The sequence below is a fragment of the Ambystoma mexicanum genome, chromosome 5p, assembly GCF_040938575.1.
Source record: "Ambystoma mexicanum isolate Mex_15411 chromosome 5p, UKY_AmexF1_1, whole genome shotgun sequence".
NCBI lineage: Eukaryota > Metazoa > Chordata > Amphibia > Caudata > Ambystomatidae > Ambystoma > Ambystoma mexicanum.
Window position 1 is genome coordinate 1061445218 of NC_090930.1, and position 21222 is coordinate 1061466439.

General features: G+C 46.2%; 1 protein-coding gene across 1 annotated transcript in view; it reads left to right on the top strand.

The window, feature by feature from the left end:
* Nucleotides 1-21222, top strand: part of LOC138481743 (cancer-associated gene 1 protein homolog) — a 947940-nt gene that overhangs the window by 430337 nt on the left and 496381 nt on the right. Inside the window, exon 7 of the mRNA XM_069613838.1 lies at nt 1694-1816. Within this exon, the coding sequence (XP_069469939.1) occupies nt 1694-1816 (123 nt within the window). The remainder of the gene's footprint in view (nt 1-1693; nt 1817-21222) is intronic.

A 21222-nucleotide genomic window follows, 5' to 3' on the forward strand; every position in this document is an offset into this window, starting at 1 on the left:
ATTACCAGCAATATTGCATGCAGCAATGGTTTACCACACAAAACCAGACGGTGTTCAAGAGTTTCTAAATTTGGATGTACATTAAAAGGTGCGTTAATCCTGTTTACGCTACTTTTTATCTTACTTAAAAAGAAAACCTTAATGTGATCCATAGGCTTTCTTTTAAATGAAGAGGCAAATATTTAAAGAATAATAGTTAGGTCTTGAGTTGCAGGCCACCCTGGATACCCTTTTTGATGCCTCTGTAATTGCTTTGCAGGTAAATTCTCATATGTGAGGAGCATAGAGGGCTTGTATGTGTGTCTCACCTCTATGCACAGCATAGATAGAGTTCTTTGTCACTTCTTGATATTTCCAAATACTTCTTATATCAGCAGGTTCTGACATATTTGTTCGCTCCTGGTCTGGATCAATTCCTATTACATAATGATATTTATGTTGGGTTACTGCTTCCCCTTACCATTCCTCTAGCTCTCTTTATGAGAGAGCTTGTTTGTATTTTCCATAGCATGAGTCGTCTTAGCCAATTATTGGAATTAGGCAGCTTTATTTATTTTGATATTTATAAAGCGCACTGAACCCGGGGGCATCTGGGCGCTGGTTTACATAAAAGTAGTGGTTACAATGGTAACAAAAATAGGTGGTACATACATAGTGCATCGATCTGAGTTTCTGGTCTATGTGGAGGTGACAATTGCCACGTGCTTATAATCTTCTCTTTTTAGTTTTGGCTTTTAGGTAGTGCCAAAAGCACTGCCTATAAGCCAGAACTATTATCATGAGGAGAGATGGTAGGAGAGCGAGGCGATGTGATGAAGGACAAACAGCCTGTGGGTGGTGTTGTGGTTGTTTACCCACTCATTGACCTCCAATGACCATACAGCCTGCACCTCTCACCCAAATCACACACCCCTGGGATCTCTTTCAGTCTAGCTCTGTGCTGTCTGAGCATCCTTCTGAAAGGGCCTGGCTTTGCCAATGCTTGTTTCACAATGCTCCTACATTTGTTGTAATGAGCGCATACATTTTAATTTCGATAGAGGACTTGCATCGTTTGATGGCTCCCTCGCTTTTATGAAAGCAGGCAATCTTATGCTGCTTCTCTTTCTTTCACCCTCTTGGCTAATTGCTTGATAGCCCTTGATAGGCTATCGGATGTGCCCATGTGTTGTTCTTTACATGCATAATGGACTTCTAAGTCTAGAACATGACTAAAAAGGTGGCTAACATGCAATTTTCCTTTGCTCAGTGCAACGCACTAATTCTTGCATGCACTGCACACCTCCATTGTTTTATTAAATGTGCAATCTCAGTAGCCGCTGCCCTTACTCCATATGCAAAAGTACAGCACTACACTCCTACCATTGAATGTATGTCTGTATGTTTCGTTTTTTTTTAAGCACACACCTATTTGAGAAGCAACTAAGCGCTGTGGCCACCTGCGGCCTTACACGTGACGGTGCAGAGGTATCAAAGGAGCTGGGATAGGTAGGAGGAGCTGGGGCTCTCCACAGGAGGGGATGTAGGGTTGAGTGGGAGGATCTACTCTATCCCATCTCTCAGTTATTCATGTTGACATGTTTCATCACTGTTTAACATGTTCTTCGCCTTGGCTTAATTGAAAGTATCTACTTCTTTCAGTTTTCAGAATCGGCTTCTGAAATATTACCTAATTGTGCTTTCTTCGTGCTAGGAGCAAATCCACAACCAGGCAATCCAAAAATTGCGCTCTGAAAAGGCTTCATTGATGGAGACATTAAAGAAGAAAGAAGAAGAGATGGATTGGAAAATGCATATGCTGGGCAGACTTCTTCTGGTACGTTTCTAGTGCAACTTAGTAGTTTTTCATGCATCATTAGTTGGCTCAATTTATAAACTACATTAAAAACAATGGCACACGCGTGCGTCTGCACACACAAACACAAGTCTGTTTTTGCTTGGAACTCAGGCACTTTTAGTTTTCCTAAATTTCAGATGGGAAAGAAAAAATTACAAACACAAAAACACGTTTGGGCGATTCTCTTACACATGCCCACTGGAAATCTCAGAGCTCTGCACACACACATATATATGTAAACTCCAAGGTTCAATGCCTAGCACAACATTTTTGCACTGAGTTTAAAGCTGCTTAAAAGAATGACTGGCATGACGCATTTAATGCAGCCATTTTATGCTAAAAGGAGAAACACGGAGTCTGTCAAAGAAGGAATCTCCCCAGGGCCTCTAGTGATTGGTAGCGATGTTCATGTGATTCCCACGAGCCACACAATAGAGACACAAGACCTGGAGAATTGCACAAGAGAAGGACAGGTGGTACGAAAGATCAATAACTGTACAAACAGGAAGACGATTGTGAAGCACTTGCATAAAATGTCTGTGGTCCTGCAACTCGACTTTCTTTTAACGCTTTTTGGGCAATGCTAAAGACAGAGATAAATGAGGGTGGGTGGGGAGAGGTGAGCTTGCAAGGAGGTAAGTGCCAGAAAGGTAATGCTATTTGAACAGAAGCAGCATCCACTTTCCTAAATAGGTCAGAAGTAAGGAAACGTGAGGTAAACACAACTTACCACACCTTTACGGCACCTAAAGTTTGCTTCTCCCTTGGGACATTTAGTAGTTAGATAGCATAACCACAGCACAAGAGGCTAAATCAGTATCGTGAAATGGAATGTCACTACACAATCCTTGCAATCAGCCTCAGTCAAGATTAGCACCTTACAAATCTATGTGAGCCCCCAAGCACCTGCTTTCCAAGGTCTGCATTATTAAATCCTTCTGGAGAGATTCATAAACCCAGCCACATCGGGCATTTGTCCTCTTTTCTCGTCTATTTATTCTTTTTTTTGTTAAATACATCTTTATTAGGTATTTTTATGACATAGTGACAAATTGTAAAAGTCAACAAAGTTAACAGTTCAAAAAGAGCCAGAGCAGTATATCAAGGATCAAACATATGGCTAGTATATTACAGACATGTGTTTGTGTTCAAACTGGCAACATATACCAGACAAGGATACATATTTGCAGTAAAACATCCCAAAAACGAAAGCAATAGGAACCGTGCGCTGTGAGGCCTACGGGTGTGTAGGGCGTTACAAAAATTAAAAATAAATAAATAAACAGTTGGTTGTTGAGAATACCTTTGGAATTTTTCTCTGGGATGTAGGTTTGAGTCAACACGCATTCCTTAACAACAATGAATGGCCTAAGGATCAACATTAGGTATTTTCTCAATTGTAGAAGTAAATATGTTGTATATGTCATTTGTCTATGTAATAAATTATGTATTGAAAGTGCAATCAGGAAATTACTTGTTAGAATTCGCGAGCTTCTGAGAACGATTGGCAATGAGGATCCCAAATTATCACTGGCACAACCCTGAAATGGGCAGTGTTTATGTTCTGGTACAATAATATGCAACTTTTTGTCATGTTCTAATATGTAAACAAACATTTTGGAGATATGTTTTGATCTACAGAAACTAAGGCTAATCCTATGTAAAGTTTTGATCACTTGAGGTGCAGTCATTATAATATTGACCAGATTTGAAAATTGCCTGATTTGAATTTGAACTGTCTCATTTGAATCTTAACATACTTATTAATTAGACCAGTCACAGTTTTTTCTTTGGCCATATTTGGCCATTGGTGTGTTTGCTTGTCGCACAGTGGTCACTTCTTAGCAGCCACAGTGGCAATTTTTGGTCATTATTTTCTCAAAAGATCCTTTTAGGGCACTGGTGCAGTTGTATTCTGGTTCAACCCTCCTTCAGAATCTAGTGGTTCTTCAGAATTCATACTGCTTGAGCCACTCCTTCATTATACATATGCCGATTTATCAGCTAAATAGGGATGAGGATATAGAAGCATTATTGTCTCCTAGAGGTAGAATATGCAATGCTTTTAGAAACAACACAAACATCCAGGAAAAACTTAGGCAGAAATATGTTAGGGTAGAAATACTTTCTATAAAGGAAATACAAATTGGGAAAGAGCAACAATGTGGTAATACTTGGAACAGAATAAAGTCCCAAGAAGACTGAGAATCTGTATTTTTTCCAGACTTCAGCAATTGTGAAGACTCATAGATAGCCGAAAAGCTGGGAAGAGGATCTGAATGCTAGCTGAGACATGAGGATCAAACTACTAATTGAACATGCAGCTAGAGAGCATAAGGGAATAGAAGAACAAATTGAGATGTTTAATAAAGAAACCAGGAAAATTAATTGCGAGACGCAACAAAACTAAATTCTATAATTCTTTTGATAACATCCTAAAAAACATCAACATGAAGTCAAATTTAGAAAGTCGAGAACATTCTTTAGGGAGGTTAAGGACTATAGAGATAATAGAGATAATAGGGTTTTGAATTTCCAACCACAATATGATCAGATGCATAGACCACCATGCTCACAAGTTCACTAGCCTAATCACCCATGCGTTTCGGATATAGACAGTGCAATTCTAGCTCTTCAAATATAGATACCAAAGATACAACCAATTTAAAGAGAAGGAACTTTGAAACCAGATTTGCAGGAACAGAAAAGACCAACAAATTGCATGTACGATTCAAAATCATGTAGGATTCCAGGAACTACAACAAAAAGATAGGCCAACCAAGACACATTTGTAATTGTTTATTTGTAAAGCGCTTAAACAGAAGTGAAGTGCTTCAAAGCGCTTCAAAGCGGGGATGGAACAAGGTGATATCGGTATCATTCTCAGGCCTTGAAGATTCTGAATGATCTAACAGCAATAACCAGCATACTAGGCCAGGGCATTTCTACTAGCGTAAGTGCATGACAAAGAGAGAGGGGAGAGGAACATATAGGACGAAAGGTTGGTCATCAATGCGCCTATGCATGCAGGCACAGCATGCTAAGTCTAGTACATTAAGGTCGTGCAAGTGCGCAGACAGAAGTGCAAGGGAGATAAGGGTGACTAGTGCGCCTGGACCAGCAGGGGTCAGAGTTCAGTGCAGTGCAAGAACAAGATTGTAGAGGAGTGAGGCACAGAAGAAGAAAAGGAAGTGGAGGAAATATCAACAATAAGACCGAGATCAGGTTACAAGAATCAGTAGAGGATGAAACCAAAGTGGAAAACCAGAACCTAGTTTCAAACCTTTCAGACCCTGTTGATTTTAGTATACTTAACAAGGGGATTTCTTTTGCACCTTCCAGACACAATGATTGCATTAACATCCAAATCGACATCTTCAAATGTATTAGGAGGCGTAGGGCCTCATCAGGGGATGGGCGGAGTGGCAAAAACGTGGCGGTAACACTATTACCGTTGCATTACCACTCCGCCCAATCCCGAGTTTGGGCGGAAAGTTGGAGGTTTACCTCCAGCTTTTTGCTGGAGGTAAAACTCTCCACATTCTCCTCATTTGCGGTACTATCACTGTGGCACTAATACCACCAGCGATAATAGCACTGTTTCTGCCCCATAGGGTCCTATGGACTCTTCAAAAAATGGGGAGAAACAGCCTTACCACTACTCGGGATCCAGCACTAATTGTGCCAGACCGAGTAGCGGTAACGCTATTTGCATTGGTGGTATGCTGGCGGATTTACCAAGCTTCATTCAATTTCTTCACTTTGAAATTCAGAGCACTGGCAGAAATCACATTGTGTCAAAACCCTCCGTGGTCCTTCGCAAATGCTGCTTTGTTTAATGAAACAGTTAGCATCCCCTGGTCCACACCATTTCTAAGTCAGCTGCTGGGCATTGGTGGAGGCAGAACGCTGTCTCCGAACCCCAGGAGTGGAACATTGAGAAGCGACCAGCACAGCTGGGGCGATCAACAGGAAGGGCCTGGCTTGCTTCCAAAGTCAGTCCTCCCCCTCTCCCCGGTGGGGGGAGACACTTCATCCACCCGCAGCACGCAACCAGCTGCACTTCGCACCACAGCCCGTCGGGCCCAGCCCTTAGAGCCAATCCTTAACCCAAATTTACAGCTCTGACTTGCTGACTTCCCTTACCTACATTATTCTAATATGCCACACCCTGTACTCCTTGGAGACCAGCTGCAGATATGGGTATGGCCCGGCACAAGAGTTACACCATCTCCATCAAATTTTCAAGGACCAGCGAGAGCACACCGGACGCCGTTGGAAGTGCTACGCTTTCCAAGGCTTATGCCTCTCTCTCAGGGCGAACCCATTCCAGGGTGCCATGCCCTTCACAAAGAAAATAGAACTCTCCCGGTGGGTCCAGACAGCTTCTCTAGGATAATTTGCATTACCGCACTGGAGGCCGCAAGGGTGTCCGTCCCTGCCACTCTGGGTTTGGGGATCTGAACTCGATACCCTTTCAATCGGCTGAGGGCAACACAGGCCTTCACCCGTCCTTTCTGAATGGCACTTGCCCATTTCTCAGTACCTTCTGACCCATGTTCAACAGCTGTTCACATGGAACCCTTCTCCACTTCGGCCTTCAAATTTATTGTTTGACTATTTGCTACTACCACCAAGATTTGCACCTGCTGCAGCGCCACCCAGGCTCTTGTTCCAAGCTTCTGTGTGCACTGCAGTGCCCCTCCTGCTCGTCACAACTTAGCCTCTGCAGCTCTCAGCACCAACAACAGCCAGGTATGGGCCTGATGCTCCAGCGCCATCCATTTTCAAAGCTAGTTGTTTATACTCCTTGTGGATTCCGACTTCCATGGCTACCGTCCTGCTATCTATATCAACCAACATCTTTTCTGGGGTATCATGAGCATTGGCATCGGGCGCCTTAACCCAGCGTTCGGTTCATCACATAGTGCCAATTCTGCTTACCAAAACTGGCCCACTGGGCACTCGCATTCCATGCCCCGTTCCACGTCAGCAAGCCAGGCTTCTTACCTATTTAAAGTTTAAGAATAGGTTGAGATTGTTTTGCCCCAAGACCTCTAATAATTTGCTTTACAAGATAAAACTGGGGTTTCCGAGCGCCAGCTATTCTGAGGAAAACATCAAAGGGAATCAGCACCTAGATGGTTCAATTAGTCTTTCACACCTTGGAGGACCGATTTGCACATCGGGACTGCTACAGACCTCTATCAGAGTTTCCTCTGGCTTTGCCCTGCCCAGGCATACTTCACAATCTTTCAGGTCCTATCAAACACGTTCATGCTGCACCTCCCTAACAGAGTGTGCGAGACGGGCCGATGGGGCACCGGCCGTGATGGGATCCCACCTCAGACAGGGCGCGCCAGCCCTCACCTTCATTGCACCACAGAGTTTTGTTCGGCCCTCCGACTTGCGCACGTGTTAGACTCCTTGGCCCATGTTTTCAAGACGGGTCGGGTGTGTAACTGACATCACTGCAGATCCCAGTGGTGCGATGGGGTGGGGGTACACTGAGGACACTCCACCCCAGTCGCCAGTCACACCGGGAGATGGGGGCCCTGTCCCCTGTCGCCAATCCGGTGACCCCCAAGAGGGGCTGGGAATGATTTCTGGAGAAGGGAACACCGGCAGTCAATCTTCCTCGGCCCCGTTGACATGGCAAAACTGCTGCAAGAGGGGTCTAACATTCCCTGCCAGAGCGGAGAGCCATCTGCCCCCTGGATCCTTCCTAGCCAACACAGAGCAGGTCGCAGTGCACCGCCACAGAAGAAATGTGCCCGCCAGGGGTCGGGTGTGCCAGGTCTGCGGTCCCGCGGGCAGATCCGCCGTTCCGGCCGACCAACCTGCCCGCTGTGTTGAATCCTCTGTATGGACTGCAGTCGGGGAGCCGAAGCTTGGGCAGCCAGCTTTGAGCCTGGGACTATTGGGGGTTGCCCAAGCCCAGCACCTCTGGCCTGGCCGAGTGTGCACTGTGCCGATCTGCACTGAAGCCCGTCTCGAGAGAGGTGGTGCGCTGGACGCGGTCATGAGGCTTGCGCTCTAGGACTGTCCTGCGCAGGCAGCCGTGGGATACCACAGACAGCCACACGCACCCCGGCAAGCTGCCCCCGGGTGGAAGCTGCATCAAGTTTTTAGGCCCCCACCAACGGTGCACACGGGTGCCTGGCCCTCCCGACCCCACGATGGGGGAAGGGGGAGGCAGGACGCGCCAGGTTGGAGGATCCTTTGATATTGCTTATCGGGGTCTGACCATAGGGGGATGAAGGGAACAGGGTCCTTGCGACGGCCCCATCCATGCCCCGGGGAAGGTGCCCGGGTTGATTGACATTCAAATGACTCTCAGACAGGCTTAGCCCTGGGAGGAACCTGGAACCTCCAGGTGCATTCGAAGTGACAATCAATGTGTCCTACAATTCACATTAATTCTCACAGATTTCTGAGTTCTTCATTGACGTGCAAGCTGAGTGATCCACTGTCATGAGTCACAGGCAACTTTTGGTTCCAGACATTGGCCCAAACCTGCCGGTGCAGGAGAGGATGGGGGAGGCAGTGGCTCCCTGTCTAGCTTTCTCACTTTTGAGTCAGTCAAGAGATCAGTGTTTTAAACAAAGCGGTTACAGGTGCTCAGCTCGGGAAGCAGCCCACCCATCATCTTCTGCGGCAGCTCGATGGGGCTTCCCACGTTGACGGAGGCAGGCTGCTACACAGTTGGCCCACCTGGCCGATCGCTCATTCCCTGACTGTGAGCTTCCACTCCTCTTTCGGGGTTGGAGAGGAGGGCCGAAGGCAGCGCAGGGGTATCAAGTGGGACCACTAGGGTCTTCAAACCCCACCCCAGCCACACCGGACCGAGCTCAAGGTATAATACAGATAATTATATTAGGTTAGGACGCACACACATACAAATTCAAGGATGTGATATCAACTCTGGGGTAACTGTTAGGTGGAAACCTGTGCAGTTCCCTCTGGGACCACTGCAAAAGATTTAGGACTACAGGCGTTGGCGGTGAACCCACTTGGTAGCAGTCTGCACCACACAGATTCACGTGGTAGCTGTGGCTGAGCAGTCAGACTTCTCTCAAGAAAAGTTGAGCAGTATGTGGAGTATACAAAATAGGGCAATTCTTCACAGCAAGACAAGCAAACACGCAACGAGGCTTAGTGTAAAGATATTAAGGTATTTATTTATAACAAAATGTCTATGAAAAACACTAAGGCAAATCACGGCAAACAAATCAAACACAATTACTCTACGGAGTAGACGATCAATCCCCCTAGCAATATCGACAACTCTAGGTTCTACTGGTACCACTTATTTTCAGACAGAGGTGTATACCTCAACCCAGATGACACTCGCATATTAGTTAGGACGGGAGAGAAAAAGATAGGCAGGTTACGAAATCAACACAGTTCGATCCTATCGGATAAAATGCAAGGCAGGAAGCCAAGAATCACAATAGATCGTAAGTTCAGAGGCCAGGCCCACTCGGAGAGAGGCAAGGCGCGATGTTCCAAAAAGTCTCTAGTGGAGATGCATTCAAGTCTGTATTGCAAATTGTTATCGGTGGATTGAACCAGTTCAGAACAACGAATGAGAAAAGCTTGGAGGCGACCCATCGGAACGGAGAGGATTAAGACACCTCACTCGAACCGATCGAAAGGAAAGCCAGGCGGACACGGTACCTTGTTGTGGAGTGCAGCTCCGGCGGGGGCAGTTGTTCCTGGTGGTGGATGCACGTTGGTTCTTTGCCAAGAGTAGAGATGATCTCGTCGTCAAAGAAAATGAAGTCTGGTGCACCACCAGGGAAGAGACCAGCGCGGAGTGCTCCATCACAAGGCACCACCTTTTGGTCACGGTTCAGGGGTAGTGGCTACCCGGTTGCCGAGGTGCTTCTGCACGGGCAATTCGACCACCGCGTCCTGAGGCGAATAAAAAGCAAAGGGGACTGGTTGTTCCCACCAGTCAGGGGAAGAGACTCTCCGGCAGGGAGATCTCCTCTGTCGTCGGGAAGTGGTGAGTCGGTTCCGCAGGGCTCCACCGGAGGTGTCGTCCTGCAGGTCGGCTCAGCGTTACCCTCGTCGGATTCTTAGGTCCTGTGGCGACTTCTGAAGATCCAGTCCCAAAAGCCCTGCTTTTATGCAGAATACCCCCATTCATTCAGCCTAGCTGTCTATCAACACATGCTAAGTGGTGAGCGGGAAGGCTCACCACCTGGGCCAATCACTCTAGAGTGCGACCGGCGTTGGCAAGGCAACTCGGTCCAGTGTGCCTAAACCCCCTCCCGCACCCCTGTGGTAACCCAGACAGAATGGCACCACTTTGGAGGGTCTCTGTACAGAGCCCGCCAAAAGTGGAACAAAGGGCTCGACCTTTGGTTTAGGAGTCACAGAGACGAACACAGACGCCATTTTACAAACCGAGTTCTGGCAGAAAATACCACTGGATAAACTTATTTAAGATAAGTAGATCGGTGGTACGTCAGAGATTAATGAGAAAAAGTATCAATCTCCAACAATGGGACGAATCCCATAGGGTTATGTTCGGGGACGAACATAACAAGTAGTTTCCACTGCCACCAGCCAAATCTCGACGAGGGGGGACGGGACAGTGCCCCCTCGAGTAACAGATCCAGGAGTAATCGAATTACCCCTACTAGTACGTCCACAATAAGATGGTTTGTACTAGTTCTGTTAGTAAATTTAGGTCTAGTAAAGCCAATGGTGACTTTACATGCCCGGGGAGACAGTAGTCAGTCCCCGGGTATGGAGTCTATGGTGGGGGACCCGCTAGGGCGCCCCCGTGTTACTGCACGTAGGATGCGGTGTAACACACATAGAAAAACATATGAGACCCTATGGAGTAAAAGACCCCATAGCCCATCTAACACATTGACATTTCAAAAGGAATTACACACATACATGTCCAAGAGTGGGAGAAAAGAGTCTCACTCTTGGCAGGATGGAAAAAAAACAAACTCCAGAAATCCAGCAAAGTTGCGGGGGGACTCACTAGGTTAGGAAATTCAGCCTAAACAGAGAATTCTCCCTAACACTCGCCCCCCCCCAGACTAAGGGACAGGAGGATTTAATCCACTCCTGGATGAATCTCATACCTCTAGTCGATGACATACATCCTAGAGAGACCATCAGCATTTTGGTGGTGACACCCTGACCTGTGCTCAACGGTGAAATCAAACCCTTGCAGGCAGATCGACCATCTCAGTAGTTTTGGGTTTTCCCCTTTCATTTGCATTAACCATCTCAAGGGTTGGTGGTCAGTCTGAATGACGAAAGTAGAACCATACAAGTACGGCCTAAACTTCTTCAGAGCCCACACGATAGCAAAGCACTCTCTTTCGATTGTTGCCCACCTTGTTTCAGGATCCTTCAGCTTGCGGCTGATGAAGCAAACGGGGTGCTCCCTACCCTTCCCATCCAGTTGACTGAGTACGGTACCTATTCCTACATTTGAAGCATCTGTCTGCACAATGAAGTGTTGGTGGTAATCAGGAGCTCTGAGTACTGGGGCTTGGCAAAGAGCCTTTTTCAGGTTTTCAAAAGCCTGATTGCACTCCTCGTTCCATTTAACCTTTTTAGGGAATTTGGGCGAGGAGATGACATTCAGTGGAGAAGCTATGGTCCCATAGTTCTCTATGAAATTCCTGTAATACCCAGTGAGGCCTAGGAAGGCTCTCACCTGGGTTTGAGTAGTCAGTGTTGTCCAATTTTGCACAGCTTCAATCTTACTGAGCAAAGGCCTTATTTCTCCACCGCCTACCTCATGCCCAAGATAGACTACCTTACTCTGTCCAATTTGGCATTTACTCGCCTTTATGGTCAGATTGGCTCGTCCAAGAGCCTGCAAAACATCTCTCAGGTGGGTTACATGTTCTTCCCAGGAATTGCTGAACACTGCGATGTCATCCAAGTATGCCATGCAGAAGTCCTCCATCCCATTTAGAACCTGGTTTACCATCCGTTGAAACATAGCAGGTGCATTCTTCTGTCCGAAAGGCATTACCTTAAACTGGTATAAGCCAACGGGGGTAGAAAATGCAGTTTTCTCCTTGGCATGGTCTGTCAGGGCTATTTGCCAATAGCCTGATGTCAAGTCAAATGTGCTGAGGAACTTGGCGGCGCCAAGTTTATCCACCAACTCATCTGTTCTTGGCAAAGGGTGGGCATCAGTCTTGGTGACTGCATTAAGAGCTCTATAGTCCACGCAGAATCTAAACTCTTTAGATCCGGCCTTTGGTACTAACACAAGTGGGCTACACCATGGACTAGTAGAGGGCTCTATTACCCCGAGATCGAGCATCCTGCTGACCTCACCTTTGATGTGGGTTCGTACGTTTTCTGACATGCGGTATCCTCTGCTTTTGACTGGCAGACAGTCACCAGTGAGTATGTCGTGCTGGCCCCAAGGGGTCAAACCTGGTGAAAGCGAGAACAGGGAGGCAAACTGATTCAACATAGATTTGCACTCTTCTTGTTGCTCGGGTGTCAGATTGGAGGAGAGATTCACTCCTTCAATTTTTTCATCTAAAGGTAAGCCTCTGAGGAGATCCGGAAGAGCTTCACTCTCTTCTTCTTCCTCGGATGACGCTAGAAGCAACGCTCCTACATCAGGTCGCGAGACATACGCTTTAAGTCGGTTGGTGTGAAAGACTGTCGGAGCCTCCTTGGGATTGCCCAAGTCCACCAGATAGTTAACCTCTCCGAGTTTACCCACTACTCGGAAGGGTCCCATCCACTTATCTTGCAAGGCCCTCTGCCTTGTTGGGATCATAACAAAGAACAAGCTGGTCTTGAGCGAACTCAACCATGTTAGCCTTTTGATCGTGCCAGTGCTTGACCAATGCTTGTCCAGCTTTCAAGTTATCGCTTGCTTCCGTCATCATGTGCGACATTCTCCTCCGGAGACCTATCACGTAGTCAGTCACTCTGACTGGCTTGGGGGAAGGAGCACTCTCCAACCCCTCCTTAATCAGGGCCAATGGACCTCTGACGGGATGACCATAGAGTAGTTCGAAGGGAGAGTAACCTACTCCCACCTGAGGGACTTCTCTATAAGCAAAGAGAAGGCATGGCAGTAGAAGGTCCCACTTACGCTTAAGGGGTTCCTCTAAAGCACCTATCATGCTCTTCATGGTTCGGTTGAACCGTTCTACCAACCCATTGGTTTGTGGGTGGTAAGCTGTTGAGAACTTGTAAGTAACTCCACAGGTTTTCCACATGGCTTTCATGTAGTGGGACATAAAGTTTGACCCCCTGTCAGAGATTACTTCCTTAGGAAACCCGACCCTAGTAAAAATACCAAGGAGGGCCTTAGCCACAGCCGGAGCTGTAACAGTCCTCATAGGAATTGCCTCAGGATACCTAGTAGCATGGTCTACTACAACAAGTATAAACCTGTTGCCTGAGGAGGTTGGTGGATCAAGGGGACCAACGATGTCAATCCCTACTCTCTCAAATGGGACTCCCACAACTGGGAGAGGCACTAACGGTGCCACATTCTTGGATCCAACCTTACCAGAGATCTGGCAGGTGTGGCAGCTCCTGCAGTGTTTTTCTACTTCGGCCCCCATCTTTGGCCAATAGAAGTAGAGCGAGAGCCTTTCCTTAGTCCTCTTGAAACTCAAGTGACCAGCCAAAGGAATCTCGTGGGCTAACTGCAAGAACTGTGGTCTGTTCTCTTGGGGTACTACAAGTCGTTTGTAGTCTCCAGGTGCAGACTCGGTCGGTTCACTGTAGAAGAGGCCATCTTCCCAGTGCAACCTGTATTTCCCAGGCTCTTGCCCTTCAGCCTGAGCTTTTGCCTGGTGGCGAAGACCTTCCAGAGTTGGACATTCTCTCTGTCCCTTACTGAAGGCTGCCCTGTTGGGTCCACCTTCTGCCAGTAAAGACTGCAGCTCAGGATGGTCAACGGGATCCAGATCTCCAATGAGTTCCTGGCCTTCCATTAGCTCTTCCTCAGAGTCTAATTCTACCACACAGGGTTGTACCTCCCTCTCAGCCTCGGCTGGAGGTGGAGTTACGGGTGTAACTTTGGACAACCGAGGGGAAGTCCGTATTGGCTGCACTGGAATGCTGGCTGCTGGTTTCGGGATAGAAGTCTTAGGTTTCCCTTTCGCTTCAGATTTCTTGGAGACAGCAGCCGACAATTCCAGTGGAGCAGGAGTGATATCTTTCTTCATCATCTCCTGGAGATTTCCGCGCATGGTCCTCTCTCTTGCGGGTCTGGTTAGCTCCTGTAACCGTTTACTAGGAGGTCTGGGAGTATGCGATACAACTCCGAGAGTTTTCAAATCGTTACCCAACAGTACGCGTCCTGGTACCTCATTCTGTATGCTGACAGGTATCTTCACAGTCATGTCGTTACACTGGATGAGAACTGGTAATTGGGGAAGCATCTGCACAGGCCCTCCAGCTAACTTGGTGAGGCGTTTGGGTGCCTTAGCAACATCCTCGACCTGAAAAAATGATTTATCCACCACAGTTATGCTGGCCCCAGTGTCCCTAATGGCAGGAGTCTCCTGACCATTCACCTGGACACTGTCCTTATAATACTCTTTAGTATTATCGGGGATAGAATTATAGACATCTAAATTCTGTTGTTCCCACAACCCCAGAGATACTAAAGAAACGCTGGCTGAGACTCCAATGGGTTCGTCAGCTAGCAGTAGAAAGTTTCCACTTGCCATTTGGACTTCCTCCTCTGGAGCGAAGGCTAAGGAGACAAGCTGGACCCCTGAAGGTTTACCCTTACATCTGGGATCTCCTTTCACGTGATCAGTCGAGCCACAAACAAAGCATTTACCGAATGCTTTCTGGAATGATGGCTTGTTCTGACCTCCTTCCGGTTTGGCACCAGAAGACACATTATTCTGCTGTGGTTTTCCCGATGGCTTACCCTTCTGGTTTTGTTTGGGGCCCTCTTTGGAATGTGAGTTATTCGAATTCTCTTTTGAGTCTTTTTTAGGCTGTTTTCCCTCATCCTTTTTCTGAGTTGCCCCAGAATCCTTATGAGTAGCCCTGTTGGCAACCCACAAGTCAGCAGCCTTAGCTAGCTCCCTGGAATCCAATTCCTTCGAATCAGCCAAGTGCTGTCTGAGCTCAGGAGAACAGGCATCATAAATAGACTCCAACATAAAAAGATTTCTCATACCCTCATAAGTGTTCACTTTGTAACCCTTAATCCATCCCTCTAAGTTTTTCAACCCTTCACTCACCCAGGTAGCCCAAGGGGTACCATCATGCTTTTTGAGGGTTCTAAACCTCTTAAGATACTGGGAAGGGGTCTTCCCAAATCTAGCTATTAAAGCTAGTTTCACACTTTCGTAATCCGTCTTATCCGCCTCCCCCAACTCCATTACCACATCAGTCGCAACAGGAGGGAGCCTAGACAACAACCAGGGGAGCAACGCATTCCCTGTGATGTCCTGGAGCCCATGATTGTAATCAAACAGTTTCAACCAATCCAACACATCCAATCTCGGTTCATACATACCCACTAATTCCTTCGGCATCCGGGGTCTTTTGGGACTGGAGCTCCTAGAGGAACCAGAGGAGAGAGAAGCATTTTCCATAGACAACTTTTTCATCTCTAACTCGTGATTAAGTTCTATTTCTCTGAGTCTTAACTCAGCTTGCTTCTGCTCAGCCTGGGCATTCATCCGTCTGAACTCGAGCTCTTGGTTTCGTTCAGATTGAGCCAAGAACCGTTTATATTCTAGTTCGAGCTTCATTTTTTCAAGTTCAAAATAAGCAGGGTTACTTGTGGGACCTGGTATGGGCCCCGTAGGCACAGCTGGTAAGGCAGGTAGAGGAGCAGGGGAGACAGTTTTGTTAGCCTCTCCGTCCTCGTCAGCCTCTTCATCGCTATCATCAGAATCACGATTCAGATCAACACCATTACTGTTTTCTACAGTCGCTGGAGAGATTGGTTCCTCTGAACCAGTACCCAGACTTTGGTTCGCCAGCAATCTCTCGATTAGTTCTAACTTCTTGCCTCTTACAGGAAGATTCTCTTGCCTACAGAGAGCTCGCAGACTCTCAGTATTTTCACTTGACAAAGACTCTTGACTGTAAGTTTCCATCGTAGACATGTTTTTTGAAAGTTGCTTTTTGTGCAAAGTTTTGTGGTTAGTTATCCTACAGTGTTGAAAAGCACTCTAAACTGTATACTCGATACAAATCCCACCGCTGTACACCAGTGTTAGGCAGAAACCTGTGCAGTTCCCTCTGGGACCACTGCAAAAGATTTAGGACTACAGGTGTTGGCGGTGAACCCACTTGGTAGCAGTCTGCACCACACAGATTCACGTGGTAGCTGTGGCTGAGCAGTCAGACTTCTCTCAAGAAAAGTTGAGCAGTATGTGGAGTATACAAAATAGGGCAATTCTTCACAGCAAGACAAGCAAACACGCAACGAGGCTTAGTGTAAAGATATTAAGGTATTTATTTATAACAAAATGTCTATTAAAAACACTAAGGCAAATCACGGCAAACAAATCAAACACAATTACTCTACGGAGTAGATGATCAATCCCCCTAGCAATATCGACAACTCTAGGTTCTACTGGTACCACTTATTTTCAGACAGAGGTGTATACCTCAACCCAGATGACACTCGAATATTAGTTAGGACGGGAGAGAAAAAGATAGGCAGGTTACGAAATCAACACAGTTCGATCCTATCGGATAAAATGCAAGGCAGGAAGGCAAGAATCACAATAGATCGTAAGTTCAGAGGCCAGGCCCACTCGGAGAGAGACAAGGCGCGATGTCCCAAAAAGTCTCTAGTGGAGATGCATTCAAGTCTGTATTGCAAATTTCTATCGGTGGATTGAACCAGTTCAGAACAACGAATGAGAAAAGCTTGGAGGCGACCCAACGGAACGGAGAGGATTAAGACACCTCACTCGAACCGATCGAAAGGGAAGCCAGGCGGACACGGTACCTTGTTGTGGAGGGCAGCTCCGGCGGGGGCAGTTGTTCCTGGTGGTGGATGCACGTTGGTTCTTTGCCAAGAGTAGAGATGATCTCGTCGTCGAAGAAAATGAAGTCCGGTGCACCACCAAGGAAGAGACCAGCCGCGGAGTGCTCCGTCACAAGGCACCACCTTTTGGTCGCGGTTCAGGGGTAGTGGCTATCCGGTTGCCGAGGTGCTTCTGCACGGGCAATTCGACCACCGCGTCCTGAGGCGAATAAAAAGCAAAGGGGACTGGTTGTTCCCACCAGTCAGGGGAAGAGACTCTCCGGCAGGGAGATCTCCTCTGTCGTCGGGAAGTGGTGAGTCGGTTCCGCAGGGCTCCACCGGAGGTGTCGTCGTGCAGGTCGGCTCAGCGTTACCCTGGTCGGATTCTTAGGTCCGTGGCGACTTCTGAAGATCAAGTCCCAAAAGCCCTGCTTTTATGCAGAATACCCGCATTCATTCAGGCTAGCTATCTATCAACACATGCTAAGTGCTGAGCGGGAAGGCTCACCACCTGGGCCAATCACTCCAGAGTGCGACCGGCGTTGGCAAGGCAACTCGGTCTAGGGTGCCTAAACCCCCTCCCACACCCCTGTGGTAACCCAGACAGAATGGCACCACTTTGGAGGGTCTCTGTACAGAGCCCGCCAAAAGTGGAACAAAGGGCTCGACCTTTGGTTTAGGAGTCACAGAGACAAACACAGACGCCATTTTACAAACCGAGTTCTGGCAGAAAATACCACTCAATAAACTTATTTAAGATAAGTAGATCGGTGGTACGTCAGAGATTAATGAGAAAAAGTATCAATCTCCAACAATGGGACGAATCCCATAGGGTTATGTTCGGGGACGAACATAACAAGTAGTTTCCACTGCCACCAGCCAAAACTCAACGAGGGGGGACGGGACAGTGCCCCCTCGAGTAACAGATCCAGGAGTAATCGAATTACCCCTACTAGTACGTCCACAATAAGATGGTTTGTACTATTTCTGTTAGTAAATTTAGGTCTAGTAAAGCCAATGGTGACTTTACATGCCCGGAGAGACAGTAGTCAGTCCCCGGGTATGGAGTCTATGGTGGGGGACCCGCTAGGGCGCCCCCGTGTTACGGCACGTAGGGTGCGGTGTAACACACATAGAAAAACATATGAGACCCTATGCAGTAAAAGACCCTATAGCCCATCGAACACATTGACATTTCAAAAGGAATTACACACATACATGTCCAAGAGTGGGAGAAAAGAGTCTCACTCTTGGCAGGATGGAAAAAAAACAAACTCCAGAAATCCAGCAAAGCTGCTGGGGGACTCACTAGGTTAGGAAATTCAGCCTAAACAGAGAATTCTCCCTATCAGTAACCTGATTAATGAGCACCCTACAATTTCTATGATTTATTTTCTACCCAAGGTACATCGGGCATTTCTAACATTACCCAAAGTTCGACCAATTGTGAAGGGGTAGTGTGGCTCACTGAAAATGCTTCTAACTACACAGACCAATTCTTACAATCAATCCTAAAATTTGATTCAAATGTCCATGATTCAGTGCACAGACTACAGAAATTGCAGAACCATCCATGGAAAGAGGAATATACATAATCTATCTTTGATGCAAAGCCACTATAAATGAATAGAACATAACTTAGCCATGGAGGCTCTTGACTATTATTTTAGAAATACTTTGGCTACATGCTCATGTTTACTTTAAATAATGATATTTTCATTTTTAACAAAATCTGTTATGATTAAGTGAAATTCATTGCAATGGGGGCATACTCTCATTATGAGCAAATTTATTATGGTACACTGTGAAGAAACATGCTATTTGACACAATGCATTAGCACATCACATATGACTGCAGTGTCGCTTAATGGACGATATCTACATTACGTAGAATGTGACAGAAAACAAATTCATACAGTACACATCACGTTTGAATGACAGCAATGTTTTAAGACAAATAGTTGGGCACACTAACAAACTACTTCACTTTTGGATCTCACAGTATACATGAAGGGAATTGAAATACACACACACACTTACTGCAAGCCAACTGAAGTAAACGTTACACTTTTTGCTACAAGTTGTAATTGTAAATGCACAATAGACAACATACCAACTAGTGAATTCATCAGAGCATGTAGAAGCTGCAATGAACCAACAAAACTGCAAACTGAATTCTGCAATATTGAAAAGAGATTTCGTCAGAGAGAATGACAGAACTATTATTAAGAATGCAACCACGAAAGCTAAAATTAAAACAAGAAATTACACAACACAAACAAATTACCCTAAGCACAGTGAATTGTATTACTCAGTATGCCAGTGAGAGCAATATTCTTTACAGAATTTTGAAAACATTTTGGCATTTATTATTAATGGATGAAGAATTCAAAGACTATCTAAAAGACAGACCTTCAATGTATATTGTGAGGTACCAACGTTCCGCAACAAACTATGTCTGCGCTACATGAAGACACAGGGACATCCTTTTGCAAGGTTAAGATGGGGCAAACAAATTGTGGGTTTCTACAAATGTGAACATTGCTCCATATGCAAATACACACCTGGTAATATACATTCCTCAACAGCAGTGAATGGACAAAGAATCAAAATTTGGTAGTTTCCCAATTGTAGATCTAAATATGTTGAATGTTATAATCTGTGTATGTAACAAATTATATATTGGAAGTACGTGTTAGAATTCGAGAACATCTGAGGATGATTGGTAATGAAGAACCCAAATTACTACTGGTACAACACCTGAATGGGCAACATTTTGCCATGTTCTGAAATGTAAATATACATTTTATATTATGGTCTTTGCAGCGCTCTTTGCATCACGGTGGATACAGGGTCCAGCCTCTATCCATTGTGAGAATGGACAAACAACAGCAATGAGGTAACAATAATTATTCCACCTGTTATCTATGTGTAGGTGTTCGAAGGGCCCTTCAGGGTGGGGAAATATCCCATTAAATATTTTGAGTGTGTGTCCAGGGCTGTGTGTCTTGCAAGTAATGCAATTGTTGATGTATTTATCAACGAGTTCCAGCACGGTTGGAATAAACCAATCTTCCTACAAGTCGGCACCAATGCTGAATTTGGAGGCATGTGCTAGATGGTGTAACTGATTAAGGGTAATGGTGAGCAATGCTTTGGGCATAACGGGCTTTCCTGAAATATTCTGTCTCCAGATGAGGTATTTTGGACACATGGAGCATCCCCTCTGAATCCAGAACTCTTTTTCGTGCTCAGGCGCTTGTGCCTGTAACTCAATAAGCAGTTTGTGGGAAAGTGCATTATAGTGTACTGTTATGTCTGTGTGTGGTGAAAGCAGTAAATGTGATGCTGTGTCATATGGATTTTCTAAATATGCAGCTTCTTTTGCTGCCAAATCAGCTCTGTGATTTCCCTCTGCTATTGGGTCCATGTTGGCGGTGTGTGTGGTGCATTTCACTACTGCTACTGATGTTGGGAGGCGTAACGCGTCAATCAGGTTGGAGAGTAATTCTGCATGCTGAACCTGTGTTCCATCTGATTTATTTAATGCTCTCCTGCGCCATCTAGACAGGCTCCAGTGTACGGTGGATGTAACATGTGCTGAATCAGAATAAATCGTAGTGAGGCTCCCCTTGAATAGCTTCAATGCTTTTATCAGTGCTACTAATTCTGCTGCTTGGGCCGAGTAGTGTGGGAGCAGTGTCACTCTTGCTTCCACATCATACTGCCCATCCTCAAGGCTTACTACTGTTGCCCCTGTGTGCCTCACTCCCGAGTTCTGGTCTATTGTTGATGACCCATCTCTGAAGAGTACCATCCCTTCCTCGAGTGGGTCCTCACTTGCATGGGGCATGTCGTCCGTGGTGTCCTCGTATGTGGCACAGTCATGCACTATGTCATTCTCTTGTACTGGTTATGCAATGAATGTAGCTGGAGTTACAGTGTGGCACCTCACTACTTGTATGTAGGGGTTTGTCAAAATAACTTCCTATCCTGATGCTCTTTGTCCGTGAGTATGGATTTTGATTTTTCTAGTATTGCGAAAACAGCATGCTCTACATAGAGGGTTACTGAGCATCTCATAGCGATATTGGCTGATTTCTCTTTGGCAAACACTGCGGCTGGTAGAGCCTGCTCACATGGAAAGTGTCCCAGCATGACGGGCTCCAATAGACCACTGTAATAAGCCATAGGCTTGTGCCCCTTTGATGTCTTCTGTGCGAAAACGGCTGTCATTACCTGACCATTTGAATGTGAAAACAGATAGGATTGCTTTTTGTTTAATACAGTGTGCCTAGAACAGGGCACTTACTGATTGATTTTTGAGTTTCTGAAATGCCTTTCAGGCAAATGGCCCTTTTACCTTTCTATGCCTCTTTAAAACCTTGCAGCAGTGGTTTGGTGAAAG